Source organism: Somniosus microcephalus, chromosome 17, assembly GCF_052327205.1.
Source record: "Somniosus microcephalus isolate GS21.2 chromosome 17, FLI_Smic_1.0, whole genome shotgun sequence".
Lineage (NCBI taxonomy): Eukaryota > Metazoa > Chordata > Chondrichthyes > Squaliformes > Somniosidae > Somniosus > Somniosus microcephalus.
The window spans coordinates 61921872-61937954 of record NC_141003.1 but is presented as its reverse complement, the minus strand read 5'-3'; the positions used below and the strand labels follow the sequence as shown (position 1 = coordinate 61937954).

At 52.9% G+C, this 16083-nt stretch overlaps 1 protein-coding gene across 2 annotated transcripts in view; it reads left to right on the top strand.

Moving 5' to 3' along the window:
• Positions 1-15070, top strand: part of kcp (kielin cysteine rich BMP regulator) — a 209490-nt gene extending 194420 nt beyond the window's left edge. The window contains exons 48-57 of one of the 2 annotated variants that reach the window (XM_086010530.1): positions 910-1009; positions 1206-1294; positions 1577-1679; positions 3383-3525; positions 4296-4468; positions 4863-4974; positions 5598-5699; positions 7573-7737; positions 9887-10187; positions 11669-15070. In XM_086010530.1, the coding sequence (XP_085866656.1) occupies positions 910-1009; positions 1206-1294; positions 1577-1679; positions 3383-3525; positions 4296-4468; positions 4863-4974; positions 5598-5699; positions 7573-7737; positions 9887-10187; positions 11669-11886 (1506 nt within the window). In that variant the 3' untranslated portion in view covers positions 11887-15070. Of the gene's footprint in view, positions 1-909; positions 1010-1205; positions 1295-1576; positions 1680-3382; positions 3526-4295; positions 4469-4862; positions 4975-5597; positions 5783-7572; positions 7738-9886; positions 10188-11668 lie in introns of those variants that run through there. The other variant, XM_086010531.1, reaches the window with a different exon arrangement.
• Positions 15071-16083: the final 1013 nt, after the last annotated feature.

The window sequence follows — 16083 nt, the reverse complement described above, 5'->3', positions numbered from 1 at the left end:
GGGAGCTTTACTCTGTATCTAACCCGTGCTGCACCTGTCCTGGCACCTGGCAGCACGGTGGCATAGTGGTTAGCACTGTTGCCTCACAGCGCCAGGGACCCGGGTTCGAATCCGGCCTCGGGTGACTGTGTGGAGTTTGCACATTCTCCCCGTGTTTGCGTGGGTTTCCTCCGGGTGCTCCGGTTTCCTCCCACAGTCCAAAGATGTGCGGGTTAGGTTGATTGGCTATGATAAATTGACCCTTAGTGTTAGGGGGATTAAATACGTGGGGTTACGGGGATAGGGTGGGATATGTGTTGGTGTAGGGGTTACGGGGATCGGGTGGGATATGTGTCGGTGCAGGCTCGATGGGCCGAAATGGCCTCTATCTGCACTGTGGGGTTTCTGTGATTCTGTTTGATATGATAGTGTAGAGGGAGCTTTACTCTGTATCGAACCTATGTTTTGCTGGGAGTGTTTGATGTTGACTCTGCTCCTGTTTCCTTAGCCTGTGTGTGAGGCAGGATGTGTGATTTGATGCTGTGGGACCTGTGCCCAGTAGGCCCTGGATTGAGACTGGCCCAAGCACTCAGAACCGAGCAAATCCAGCAGAGAGCAAACTCCTTCACCCACTCTGTCAAGGGGTGGATTTGACCCCAGCCCCAGGGTGAAAGGTCAGTGTCTGACCCAGTGCCCCACCCTGCAGTGGCAGTGTTGGGACTGTGTGACCCGCACAATCGCACGGTCCGTGAGCAATTGCACTGAAAAGTTGAAGGATTGAAGTGAATGGATCTGGACTTTATCGAGGGTCTTACACTGAAGCTTTCCAGGGATCGCTGCCGGGGAGCAGAGGCGTCTTGTTGCAGAGTAGGGTCAGGCTGTACATCACTGAACTCAACCCCATTAAATAATTCTGTGTGTTTGTTGTAGGATTTGACCTGGATCTGTATCCACCAGAGCTGCCCCCTGCTCAGCTGCCCGACCACCGAGCAATTCACTCCAGCAGGCACCTGCTGCCCAGTCTGTGATGGTAGGGTTATTCCCAGTTATCCCCGTTATTCCTGTTGTTCTCCATTAATCCCCGTTAATTCTCCGTGATTCCAGTTAATCTCCGTTCTTTCCCCATTATTCTTTGTTGTTCTATAATTCCCCTTTATTCCCATAGCTTTACTCTGTAACTAACCCATGCTGTACCTGACCATACCCTTTTACTGTTTAATCTGCAGAATGTGTGATTGAGGCTGAAAATCGGCGTGTTTCTGATGGTGAAACCTGGACTGACTCTGTTGACGAATGCATCACGTGTTCCTGCAATGTAAGTTACTCTCTCTTACTGTCTTTCTCTCAGTTGCTCTCTCTCGCAGTTACTGTCTCTCTCTCTCTCTCTCTTACAGTCTATCTCTCTCTGTTACTGTCTTTCTCTCAGTTGCTCTCACAGTTACTGACTCTCTCTGTTACAGTCTCTCTCACTCTCTCTCTGTTACTGTCACTCTCTCTGTTACTCTCCCTCTCTCTCTCTCTTACAGTCTATCTCTCTCTTTCTCTCTCTGTTACTGACTCCTCTTTCTAATGCTGCCTTCTGTTCGGTCTGCTGCAGCTTGGACACGTCGAGTGCCACATTGAGGAATGTCTCTCTGTCATCTGCCACGACGGCCTAATCAAGGTCCGATCTCCAGGGAGATGCTGCTACGAGTGCCAAGGTATGCAGGGGTTGGGGTTAGGATTAGATGCCATGATGTGTGGTGAGTATAGCATGCTTGGGAGGAATAGGTGCCCTTGGACCTATGGGGGGAAAAGTTCGGTATCTACCATTTTGGGGCACTAACATCGCCTGGGTGCTAACTTTAGCACCCGGCACTAATTAGCACCGGCGACCGCAAAATTGAGTTTTAGCGCCCCAAGAGGGAAGTGGCGTGCTAAATCAAGCACACCACTTCCTTCTTAGGGCGCTAATGTCGGCGAGCGGGGCGGAGACTTCAGCGGTACTGTACACTGGGCCGTGCAGCGCTGTCGCGTTCAAAGGCTCCTTCCCTCCCTTAAAGTGTAGGGCTATCGCTGCAGGCTCTGCAATAGAAAAATTACCTACCTGGACCACCAAGGTAGCCATGATCCCGCGCGATCAGCCCGGCACTCAAGCAGAGTGCTGAGCTGATCGATCGTGGGCAGGAACCCGCAAAAAAACTAGAACAGGAAAGGTAAGTTTTTTTTCCACTTACCTCGGCCACCTCGCCTTTAATTATCGCCCCCGAAGTGGCCGGCCGCCTGATGCACGCCTCCTGCAGCTGTCGGTGTTTTTGACCCGCACTGCTGCAGGGGGCGGAAGTCAATTTCGGGTCCAGAGCGCTACCGGGGCGATGCGCACGGCAATGACATCACAATCTCCGGGCGAAGGAGATCGCGGCACAACGCCATAGTGCCACCGCAAAACTCCCGCCGAATATGGCAGGAGTCGATGTCAGCGCCGCGCCCGGTCACAAAGCCATTTGCGACCCATTAGCACCCCCGGGGGCGCTAACTGGAGGTGCAAAGGCACCCAATTTCACCCCCATGGTTCCCAAAGCTCTCCACCACTGGGGTTTTCCTCGTCTCATGGCTGGGCTTGTTATAGACTAATTGATAGAGATTGATTGTTGTGATTGGTCAACAACTCCATTATCATTGTATCATGTGACTCCCAGGATGGTAGAAGGTGAACCAGATGGACCGTGGTGTTTTATTGTCTAATAATTCCGATGTTCTTGAGATACAACCAGTGCTGTGGAGTTCTGACCTCTCAACCCAGATCGGTATCTGGGTTCCCATGACATCCCCCACCCCATAAAGTATTCTCCGCACAAAAAGAGATTTGATCACGAGGATGAGAATTGTAAAATCGAGAGCTTGCTGGAATGGGAGCCAAAGTAGGTCAGCGCGCGCAGGAGTGATGGGTGAACGGGACTTGGTGCGAGTTAGGATATGGGCAGCAGAGTTTTGGATGAGCTGAAGTTTATGGAGGGTGAGAGGCCGGCCAGGAGAGCGTTGGAATAGTTTCCCCCTGAACTGACTGACTGTCTCTGGGCACAGTTCCCAGATCCCACTCACCCTAGTGTGCAAGTGTCAGGCGGGTTGATTCCATTCCCATCCTCACCAGGGCTCAGTGGGTAGTGATGAGGAACTAGCCCCTGGCTGCTGTTCACCCCTCTAGCCCTGAAGGCACTGAGGCTAGTGGTAGCCTCCCCTCCTCAGCACTCCCCCAGCTGCAATCGGCTAACTCTGTGCAGACCAGGGAGTGTGTGTGCCTCAGTACCACACCGGACAGAGCATTGATCTGGGTGGGAGGGAGCCAGTGTTCCCTTTGAGGAGATTCTGAGGGTGGGGGGATTTCTCTGCTCACTGATATCTCGCCGCTCCATCCTGTCCACAGATCCCAGGATTTCCTGCAGCTACCAGGGACACTCGTACCAATCTAACCAACACTGGGAAGTAGATGAGTGCACCACCTGCACCTGCGTCTCTGGGGAGGTCCACTGTCAGACCGAGCACTGCCCGCAGGTCACCTGTTCATCGGTAGGTCGAGGGAAGGAGGGACTCTGGGGCGGGTGGGGGGCGCTGGTGGCTAGGAATTAACACTTTACACACCAGGGCAGGAGCTGGAGTCAGGGCAGCTGCTCACCAAATTAAAATAGACAACGTCAGTGCAATCACAGTCTCACCACTTGGATTGGTTTATATAGAATAACAGATACCAGGGAGTGAGTTACAGGCTGGGACCTAATCGAGGGGTTCAGGGGGTTTATATATAGAATAACAGATACCAGGGAGTGAGTTACAGGCTGGGATCTAATCGAGGGGTTCAGGGGGTTTATATATAGAATAACAGATACCAGGGAGTGAGTTACAGGCTGGGATCTAATCGAGGGGTTCAGGGGGTTTATATATAGAATAACAGATACATTGGGGGTGAGTTACAGGCTGGGATTTAATCGAGGGGTTCAGGGGGTTTATATATAGAATCACAGATACGCGGGAGTAAGTTACAGTCTGAAATATAATCGAGGGATTCGGGGGTTTATATATAGAATAACAGATACCAGGGAGTGAGTTACAGTCTGAAATATAATCGAGGGGTTCAGTGGGTTAACAGATACCCAAGAGTGATTTACAGGCTGGGATCTAATCGAAGGTTTCGGGTGGTTTATATATCGAATCACCGATACCCGGCAGTGAATGGCCTCCTGCTGTTTGGATTCGGCGGATTGGCGATGAGTAACTGGGGTGTGTACGGTGGGGTTGGGCGGCGCGGGGTTCAATCGATGCCTCACTCTCTATCTGTTTAGGACGAGAGCCCTGTGCTGATCCCAGGCATGTGTTGCCCTCACTGCATCCCCCGCCCTGCCACTTGCATGGTGTTTGGAGACCCTCACTACCTTACCTTCGATGGAAAGATGATCCACTTCCAGGGAGCGTGCAGCTACATTCTGGCAGAGGACTGCGAGGGAGGGGACTTCAGGTCAGTGTTCCAATCAGACACCATAAACCAGCACATCTCGGGGAATGGGAATGGGTTCGGTGTCTGGCACCATCGACAGGAGCAGCGACCAGGCCCCTGACACCCACCATACACGGACCCGTCCCACTGTCTATCTCCGTCTCTTCGTCTGTCTGTCTCTTTATCTCTCTCTCTGTGAGTCTCTCTCTGTGTCTGTCTCTCTCGCTCTCTGTCTCTCTCGCTCTCTGTCTCTCTCGCTCTCTGTCTCTCTCTGTGTCGGTGTCTCTCGCTCTCTGTCTCTCTCACTCTCTCTCTCTGTCTGTCTCACTCTCGCTCTCTGTTTCTCGCTCCCTCTGTCTCTTGTTTGCTCACTCTCTCTATCTCTCTATGTGAACATTTTATCTTTTCTCCACAGTATCCATGTGACCAATGAGGATCGAGGTCGGAAAGGAGTGTCATGGACCAAAGAGGTGACGGTGCTGATCGGGGACCTGATTGTCCAACTTCTCCAGGACTGGGTTGTCATGGTAACTGAACAGCGTTTGTCCCAGCGCTCAGTAACTTAAGGATTAACAATGGAGAGCCTTATACTGAGGGTGGGGTGTAACGGAGAGTGTTATAACTGGGAGTCTGATACTGAGGATGAGGTGTGAGGGAGAGTGTGATAACTGAGAGCCTTTTACTGAGGATGGGGTGTGAGAGAGAGTGATAACTGAGAGCCTTTTACTGAGGATGGGGTGTGAGAGAGAGTGTGATAACTGAGAGCCTTTTACTGAGGATGGGGTGTGAGAGAGAGAGTGATAACTGAGAGCCTTTTACTGAGGATGGGGTGTGAGAGAGAGTGTGATAACTGAGAGCCTTTTACTGAGGATGGGGTGTAACTGCAGGGAGCAGACCGTATGGTCTGCATGGTTCTGCGTGACCCTGGGGTCGGGTAGTTACCCTCCCCTGAACCATGTGTCATGAGGGGAGCACATTTTACATTGAATTGTATGGATGCAGGAGGTTTACCGGGCTGTTGACATGGCACGGGTGCCCTCGGCCTGGTGTGAATGGTGTTCGAGCGCGCGTGGCCTGTCACACTGGGCTCTCCTCGTTCCTCGTCTTCTGCTCACTGGGTGCCTGGTGTGAAGTGTCTTTGTGTTTGCAGGTGGATGATCGCAGCGTGTCTCTGCCCTTTCTCAAGGAGCCATATGTCTACATCGAGAGGAGAACCAACAGCATCTTACTCAACACCAACATTGGTGTGAAGGTGAGGGCCAGAGATTCATCCATCCCAGCTGCTGCACGACTTAGAGGGGCTGTGAGGGGAGAGGTGCGGGGAGAATGGTGAAGGTGAGCTGACAGCTGGCGAGAGAGCTGGAACAACCACACACAGATTTCACTGCCCCCTCACCCAGGACAGGAAGCTGGTGCGCACTGCGACGAAACTGAGTAAAATTAGAGATAAGATCAGAAAGAAAGATGGGAGTTTTTTGGGTGAGGTGGACCCTGGGGCTGAATCAGCCCAGACTGAGGGTATGAAGATCCCTCTTTTTGCGGGCTCCAAGTGAAATGAATGGGGTGGGGGTGCAGTCCCAATCCAGCTGGTAGCCTGCCGAGTCTGTGCCTGCCCTCGCTCCAGCCTCACTAGTGACTGAACAGTATGCTCACTGAGAGAGGTGGTGGGACGGTTCGGGTGAGGAATGGGACATTGTTACACAAGGGAGCACATTACTCAGGGTGGGACTGAAGCACATTGAGGAAGTGCTGGACATGTGCTGGGTGCCTTCACATTTACTATCGCCAATAAGAAAGAAAGAATTGGATTTATATAGCGCTTTTCACAACCTCAGGACGTCCCAAAGTGCTTTGCAGCCAATGAAGTGCTTTTGAAGTGTAGTCACTGTTGTAATGTAGGAAATGCAGCAACCACATTGCCCACAGCAAGCTCCCACAAACAGCAATGTGATAATCACCAGATCATCTGATTTAGGTGTTGGTTGAGGGATAAATATTGGGGAGAACTCCCCTGCTCATCTTCAAAATTGTGCCGTGGGATCTTTTACACCTATCTGATTACCAGGGCCTCGGGTTAACCTCTCATCCGAAAGCACTCCCTCAGTACTGTCCCTCCGACAGTGCAGCACTCCCTCAGTACTGTCTCTCCGACAGTGCAGCACTCCCTCAGTGCTGTCCCTCCGACAGTGCAGCACTCCCTCAGTGCTGCTCCTCCGACAGTGCAGCACTCTCTCAGTACTGCTCCTCCGACAGTGCAGCACTCTCTCAGTGCTGCTCCTCCGACAGTGCAGCACTCCCTCAGTACTGCCCCTCCCACAGTGCAGCGCTCCCTCAGTACTGCTCCTCCGACAGTGCAGCACTCTCTCAGTACTGCTCCTCCGACAGTGCAGCACTCCCTCAGTACTGCCCCTCCCACAGTGCAGCGCTCCCTCAGTACTGCTCCTCCGACAGTGCAGCACTCTCTCAGTACTGCTCCTCCGACAGTGCAGCACTCTCTCAGTGCTGCTCCTCCGACAGTGCAGCACTCTCTCAGTACTGCTCCTCCGACAGTGCAGCACTCTCTCAGTGCTGCTCCTCCGACAGTGCAGCACTCTCTCAGTACTGCTCCTCCGACAGTGCAGCACTCTCTCAGTACTGCTCCTCCGACAGTGCAGCACTCTCTCAGTACTGCTCCTCCGACAGTGCAGCACTCCCTCAGTACTGCCCCTCCCACAGTGCAGCGCTCCCTCAGTACTGCCCCTCTGACAGTGCAGCGCTCCCTCAGTACTGCCCCTCCGACAGTGCAGCGCTCCCTCAGTACTGCCCCTCCGACAGTGCAGCGCTCCCTCAGTACTGCCCCTCCGACAGTGCAGCGCTCCCTCAGTATCAGCTTGGAGTGTCAGTCTGGATTATGTGCTCAAGTCCCTGGAGTGGGACTCAAACCCATGACCTTCTGCCTCAGAGGCAAGAGTGCTACCCACCGAGCCACGGCTAACACCATGAGGAAAATAGAGTATCGTATTCCCCATTATGGGCCTTGGGCTCCCATTCCCGTGCAGGAATATCACTGCCCCCGATTGTTTCTTGGAGCCTGGACCCAATAGCTCGAGTCGCTAAAATTCCTGATGTTTCCTTGTTTCCTGCAGGTCCTGTGGAATGGGAAATCTCACCTGGAAGTGAGCTTGCCTGGAACCTATAAAGGGCAGACGTGCGGGCTTTGTGGAAATTTCAACAATTACCCCCAGGATGACATGCGGATCCGCAGTGGACAAATCGTCACCTCGGAGGCAACGTTTGGCAACAGCTGGAAGGTGGGTCATGAAGGCGATTCCAATTGGAGCCCTGTCTATGGGTGAGATCACAGCGACCAAACGTATAGCCACCCCACGTGCTAAAAGTCAGCTAGCTGTTACTAACGGGTTGACGTTTATAGGGCAGGACAGCAAGGGAAGAATGCTTTGTGCATCCATAGATGGGGACCAGCTATCTGGGCAAGTGCGAGGCCTCATTCACCCAAACCACAGGAAGCAGACAGAAAGAAAAAATTCGGGTGTCTGTAAACACCTTACTTTTGAAGTATGGTCAGTGTTGTAGTGTAGGAAACGTGGTAACCAATTTGTGAACAGCAAGCTCCCACAAACAGCAATGTGACGTCACTGTTTTAGTGATGTTGGTTGAGGGCTAGATATTGGCCCAGAACACTGGGGAGAACTCCCCCGTTCTTCGAAATGGTATCATGGGATCTTTTACATCCACCTGAGAGTACAGGCGGGACCATGGGTAATCTCTCATCTGAAAAACGGCACATCCGATAATGCAGCTCACCCTCAGCACTGCACTGGAAGTGCCACATTAAATGATGTGCTCAAGTCTCTGGAGTGGGATTAAACCCATAACCTTCTGATCCAGAGGCGAGTGTGCTACCCACCGAGCCACTCAGAACGTTAAGACCAGATAGAACTGGAAGGGAGTGAGTCCAAGAGGTTTGATGGGGTAACCAGTGACTGTTTAACACAGCAAGTGGAGCAGAGACAGATTGGAGCAGGTGTGAGACTGGTTCACACTGGACCAGCAAGCTGCCAGTAAATCTCACAGATCACGAACCTAATGGTCCAGTTTTCCTGAGACAGCTCATTTCAACAATCAGTATCGGCCCCGGGCACAGCTTTCACAGCTAATCTAATAGGGAATGTGGAAAACTGGCCGACAGCCCAAATTTAAAGGGCTGTACATACGTAAATCAAGTGGCTGCATTTGAGGGCAAATAATGTTTCAAACTTTACAAAGCTTCAAAGTCAGTTTTAAATATTTGGCAGGTACAGCACGGGTTAGATACAGAGTAAAGCTCCCTCGACACTGTCCCATAAAACACTCCCTGGGGAAGGTACAGCACGGGTTAGATACAGAGTAAAGCTCCCTCGACACTGTCCCATCAAACACTCCCTGGGGAAGGTACAGCACGGGTTAGATACAGAGTAAAGCTCCCTCGACACTGTCCCATCAAACACTCCCTGGGGAAGGTACAGCATGGGTTAGATACAGAGTAAAGCTCCCTCTACACTGTCCCATAAAACACTCCCTGGGGAAGGTACAGCACGGGTTAGATACAGAGTATAGCTCCCTCTACACTGCCCCATCAAACACTCCCAGGGCAGGTACAGCACGGGTTGAATACAGAGTAAAGCTCCCTCTACACTGTCCCATAAAACACTCCCTGGGGAAGGTACAGCACGGGTTAGATACAGAGTAAAGCTCCCTCTACACTGTCCCATCAAACACTCCCAGGGCAGGTACAGCACGGGTTAGATACGGAGTAAAGCTCCCTCTACACTGCCCCATCAAACACTCCCAGGGCAGGTACAGCACGGGTTAGATACAGAGTAAAGCTCCCTCTACACTGTCCCATCAAACACTCCTTGGGGAAGGTACAGCACAGGTTAGATACAGAGTAAAGCTCCCTCTACACTGCCCCATCAAACACTCCCAGGGCAGGTACAGCACGGGTTGGATACAGAGTAAAGCTCCCTCTACACTGTCCCATAAAACACTCCTTGGGGAAGGTACAGCATGGGTTAGATACAGAGTAAAGCTCCTTATAAGGTGGGTGTCCTGAACTGTGCAGAGTACTCCAACGAGATTTACTCAATACTCTATAACTGACGTAGAACCTTGTTTTGATAGTTTAAGCATTGTGATGAAGCCCAGCGTCCCATTTGTCTTCTCGATCACTGTTACTGTGGATCAGCTTTGAATGGCCCCGTAACTGGACCTCTGAATCTCTCTTATTATCTTCTCCTCACGGTCCTTCCCCATTTATATCCTACTCCCAGTGGCCATTCCTACATCCCAACACGGCATTGATCCGAGCAAAGAGCTACGTGTTTATGATGATGATGGTGGCGAGTGTGTGCCCGACATTGGAGTTTCCCGTTAATCGTGTGTGTGTGTCTAACCCCCTAGGTGCGCAGTGAGAACGAGAGCAGCCTACGCTGTGCAGACGGAGAGGACATCGACCCTTGTAAACAGGCGGGTTATCGAGCTCGCAAAGAGGCCAACGCCAAGTGCAAGATCCTGAAGTCCAAGACCTTTGAGCGCTGTCACGGGGTGGTGCCGCCCGAGATGTTCTTTGGCTCCTGCGTGTACGACCTGTGTGCCTGCGGCTCGAATATTGACGACTGCTTATGCGATGCTCTGGAGGCTTATGTGTCGCAGTGTCGAGAGGCTGGGCTCGTCCTGCACTGGCGATCGCCAACACTCTGTGGTACGTTCACATCTGTCTACTTCGAATCCAGGGGCCACTATCCTTCGCCACAGATACCTCTCTTTTTATACCCCCACCCCCAACCCACACATCGAACTAGTTCATAGTGTGTCCCATGGAGCAGTTCGATGTGGCCGACCAGGGGTCGCGTGCTGTCTGAGTGACTTTGCTCATTCCTGCAAAATTAGGGGCAGGTTTCTGTGCTATGAGCCAATGCCCACCAGCAACTGGGCTGAGACGTGCAAACTCATTTCACAAAACTTCATCCCCTCTGTCTGGGGCTGGATTTGACCCCAGGTTCAAAGGGTAAAAGGTAAGTTTCTGACCCAGGTTGAATACCAACGCTCAGTCCAGCAAGTCTGAGACTCAATTTTAGAGAGCAATCTGGGGGCTGGGCCGTGTGACGGGGGACGGGGGTCGGGCCGTGTGACGGGGGTCCGGGCCGTGTGACGGGGGACGGGGGTCGGGCCGTGTGACGGGGGACGGGGGTCGGGCCGTGTGACGGGGGTCGGGTCGGGCCGTGTGACAGGGGCCGGGCCGTGTGACGGGGGTCCGGGCCGTGTGACGGGGGTCGGGCCGTGTGACAGGGGCCGGGCCGGGCCGTGTGACGGGGGTCCGGGCCGTGTGACGGGGGGCCGGGCCGGGCCGTGTGACGGGGGGCCGGGCCGTGTGACGGGGGTCCGGGCCGTGTGACGGGGGTCCGGGCCGTGTGACGGGGGTCCGGGCCGTGTGACGGGGGCCGGGCCGTGTGACGGGGGTCCGGGCCGTGTGACGGGGGTCCGGGCCGTGTGACGGGGTGCGGTCCGTGTGACGGGGGTCCGGGCCGTGTGACGGGGGCCGGGCCGTGTGACGGGGGTCCGGGCCGTGTGACGGGGGTCCGGGCCGTGTGACGGGGTGCGGTCCGTGTGACGGGGTGCGGTCCGTGTGACGGGGCCGGGCCGTGTGACGGGGGTCGGGCCGTGTGACGGGGGTGCGGTCCGTGTGACGGGGGCCGGGCCGTGTGACGGGGGTCCGGGCCGTGTGACGGGGGTGCGGTCCGTGTGACGGGGGCCGGGCCGTGTGACGGGGGTCGGGCCGTGTGACGGGGGTGCGGTCCGTGTGACGGGGGCCGGGCCGTGTGACGGGGGTCCGGGCCGTGTGACGGGGGTGCGGTCCGTGTGACGGGGGTGCGGTCCGTGTGACGGGGGCCGGGCCGTGTGACGGGGTCCGGGCCGTGTGACGGGGGTCCGGGCCGTGTGACGGGGTGCGGTCCGTGTGACGGGGCCGGGCCGTGTGACGGGGGTCGGGCCGTGTGACGGGGGCCGGGCGATGAGGTAGGGCCGCGTGACAGTAAGAGAAGCGGGAAGTGAGGGAGCAGCTCAGTATAAGAGGACGACCAGGTACTTTGTGATTTACACACAGTGGGAAGGATCAGATGCATTGATGTATCAAAGGTATGAAAATAATAAGCGTGCTAACTGGACTGTGATCTCTCCCTTCAGCGGTCGGCTGCCCCTCTGATCGTGGCTACGTGTTTGATGAGTGCGGCCCTCCGTGCCCAAAGACCTGTTTTAACAAAGATGTTCTCCTGGGAGTGATTGACGCCCATTGCTTCAAGCCTTGTGTCCCGGGCTGTCAGTGTCCAGCCGGTCTGGTGGAACACGAGTCTCACTGTATAACACCAGAGACCTGTCCTAAAATCATCTACGGAAACCTGTGATTCACACAGACCAACTCACACACGCACAGACTCACACACGCACAGACCGACTCACGCGCGCACAGACTGACTCACACATGCACAGACCGACTCACGCGCGCACAGACTGACTCACACACGCACAGACCGACTCACGCGCGCACAGACCGACTCACGCACAGACCGACTCACACACGCACAGACCGACTCACGCACACAGACCGACTCACGCGCGCACAGACCGACTCACACGCACACAGACCGACTCACACGCACACAGACCGACTCACACGCACACAGACCGACTCACACGCGCACAGACCGACTCACACGCACACAGACCGACTCACGCGCACAGACTGACTCGCGCACAGACCGACTCACACGCACACAGAGACAGACTCACACACACAGACCGACTCACACGCGCACAGACCGACTCACACGCACACAGAGACAGACTCACACACACAGACCGACTCACACGCGCACAGACTGACTCACACGCGCACAGACCGACTCACGCGCACAGACTGACTCACACGCACACAGACCGACTCACACGCAGAGACAGACACACGCACACAGACCGACTCACGCGCACAGACCGACTCACACGCACAGCGACAGACACACAGACATGGACGCCACACGCGCTCACACACATACACATGTCAAACACTGCTAGTGCACTTGTAGTCACAGTGTTTTACTGTATAAAGGTGGATAGGAGGAAAACCAGCTGGCTTTAAAGGGACAGACCGAGCACATGTCCTATAATGTCGGCCAGCACACTCAGACAGCAGGACTGGGTACAAGCAGAGAGAGAACATAACTCTTCAAATATACGGATCACGAAGGCAGGAGCGATTGGACTCTCTGTTCAGTTGGTGATTGCGTATCTGTCACCTAGAGTGCTTTTGTTCATTTTCTGTCCTCATTCAAGTCACCGTTTCTGAGCATCAAGCCTCTCGTTGTATCTGTTCACTGTATTACGTAAATTATATTTTCAATATTTTTTGTGGTTGTGGATCACAGTCCTGAGGCGATATCCAGTTAAAGACTGTGAAAGAGATTCTAGGTTCCTATAGAAGACAGTTTAGAATGGGAACCTCATCACTACTAAACTTGGTCACATTTATAATCAGTCCAAACACTCCCAGGGCAGGTACAGCACGGGTTAGACACAGAGTAAAGCTCCCCCTACACTGCCCCATCAAACACTCCCAGGGCAGGTACAGCACGGGTTAGACACAGAGTAAAGCTCCCCCTACACTGCCCCATCAAACACACCCAGGGCAGGTACAGCACGGGTTAGATACAGAGTAAATCTCCTTCTACACTGACCCATCAATCACTCCCAGAGCAGGTACAGCATGGTTTAGATACAGAGTAAAGCTCCCCATAGCCCTGTATCAATCCTAAACTGATCCCACTGCCCCACTCTCTCCCCATAACCCTGTATCAACCCCTAACTAATCCCACTGCCCTGCTCTCTCCCCATAGCTCTGTATCAATCCCAAACTAATCCCACTGCCCCATTCTCTCCCTATAGCCCTGTATCAACCCCTAACTAATCCCACTGCCCTGCTCTCTCCCCATAGCTCTGTATCAATCCCAAACTAATCCCACTGCCCCATTCTCTCCCTATAGCCCTGTATCAATCCCGAATTCCACTGCCCCACTCTCTCCCCATAGCCGTGTCAATCCTCAACTAATCCCACTGCCCTGCTCTCTCCCCATAGCTCTGTATAAATCACAAACTAATCTCGTTGTCCCACTCTCTCCCTATAGCACTGTATCAATCCCAAACTAATACATGCCCCACGCGCTTCCCATAGCCCTGCATCAATCCCAAACTAATACATGCCCCACTCTCTCCCCATAGCCATGTATCAATCCCAAACTAATACATTCCCCACTCGCTCCCCATAGCCCTGCATCAATCTCAAACTAACCCCACTGCCCCGCTCTCTCCCTATAGCACTGTATCAATCCCAAACTAATACATGCCCCACTCGCTCCCCATAGCCCTGCATCAATCTCAAACTAATCCCACTGTCCCACTCTCTCCTCATAGCCTTATCTCAATTCCAAACTAATCCCACTGCCCCGCTCTCTCCTCATAGCCTTATCTCAATCCCAAACTAATCCCACTGCCCAGCTCTCTCCTCATAGCCTTATCTCAATCCCAAACTAATCCCACTGCCCCACTCTCTCCCCATAGCCCTATGCACTAAATTGTTGGTTCCAACAATTCCCTTTCCTTTCTCTTGCTGAAGAGCATGACAGAGTGAGAGATTGCTATGGAGGGAGGGTTATCCCACCATTCATAGCGATAGTGAAAGTCCCCTATTAACTCTATAGGTCCTATGGTTTTAGAGGATTTTAACTTTCCCAAGAAATACTGGGATATCCCACCTCCACAGTTGTCACTTGAAAGAGAGGAAGCACTCGAAATCGTACAGGCTCACCCTGTGAAGGGAAACAGAGAGGAATGGATACTGAGAAAAAGGTAAGAATAGAGGGAAGGAGAACACCCATGCTCTTCGAATAATGTCGTGGGATATTTTACATCTACTTGAGCAGGCAGACGAAGCCTTGGGTTAACGTCTCATCCGAAAGACAGCACCTCCGACAGTGCTCCCTCAGTACTGCCTCTCCAACAGTGCAACTTTCCTCTGTACTGCCCCCATCAGTACAGCACCCACTCAGTACTGTCTGTCCGACAGCGCAGCGCACCCTCGTACTGTCTGTCCGACAGCACAGCACTCCCTCAGCACTGCCCCTCCAACAGTGCAGTGCTCCCTTGGTACTGCCCTGGAAGTGTCAGCCTGGATTATGTGCTCAGATCTCTGGAGTGGGACCTGAACCCACGACCTTGTGACTCAGAGGCGAGAGTGCTAACTACTGAGCCACGTCCAACACCATTAATGGCATTTGATAGTCCCTGAGCATATGTGATGGACACAAGTTATCATTTGATTGAGTATCTAACACGTAGGATCTGTCCAATACTAACGGCAGTAGCTCCCCTTTATGGAAATGGTACATCCCTGTTCCATCTTCTTGGGGTCAGCCTCTCCTGGGATCTGGAGTTCAGATTTTAAGATGCAGAATTTATTTAAAATTATTTTTTTCTCACATAATCACTGAGGAATGTTGATGCCTAGTGTACACTGCAATAAAACCACTTTTTTTATTACTTGGTTTGCTGATATTGTCTCTTAATTTGTGTGTATGTCACTGGACAAGGACCAACCCAGAGTGTTGCCTGGAAGATCCTTCTTCGTACAGGATATCAGAATTACAAAGAAACCATTTCAAAACAGTATGAACATTCCCATTGCGTTGACTCACTAGCATACACTCCCCAGGCCACAACTTGCAAATCCTACACTACATCAGGACTCATTCTTTTATGTGTGAGTCTAGACCGTGAGAGTTGGTCGGCTCAGCCAACACTGATCCTGTCCTCACCCAACATCAGCACTTACCTCTCTTGCCCAAGATGCTGAGGCTCATTGTCCCTGTGGATTTTATTCCCTTTTCTGTTGTGGCGTTGATAGCAAAGGGCTCAACGAGCTCAACTCAGTAAGCTCAACTAACTCAGCAAGCTCATCTCTAGCTAAAGCTAACAGGGTATTAGGTTGTATTAATAGAACCAGTCAGTATAAATCAAAGGGCACCATTTTGACACTGTACAGGTTGCTGGTCAGGCCACACCTGGAGTACTGTGCCCAGTATTAGACCCCCCACATGGTGGGTGAGATAGTGGCCTTGGAAAAGGTTCAGAGCACAGCTACAAGAATAATTCCTAGTTTAAAGAACCTCAGCTACTCAGATAGGCTCAAGGACCATGGTCTATTTACTTTAGAGCAGCGCAGACTTCGAGGTGACCTGATAGATGTCGATAAAATAATGAAAGGGCTGGATAGCGTCCCTATTGATAGCTCATAGTATAACAGATTGGGGAGGACCATGGGTACGAGTTTAAATTGTGTAATAGTCGGAATAGACCGGATGTTGGGCGGTTCTTCTTTTCCCAGAGAGCAGTGAGCCTCTGGAATGGGTTGCCGGCTGGTGTGGTGGGTGCTGACTTTGTTCATCTCCAAGAGGGAGCTGGACCTGTTCCTGACTGGGGCAGAGATCGCATCATATAGAAGGTAAGTGTCTTTCCAGATAACACATGGTCCATGTGATCTCCTGGACTGGTTT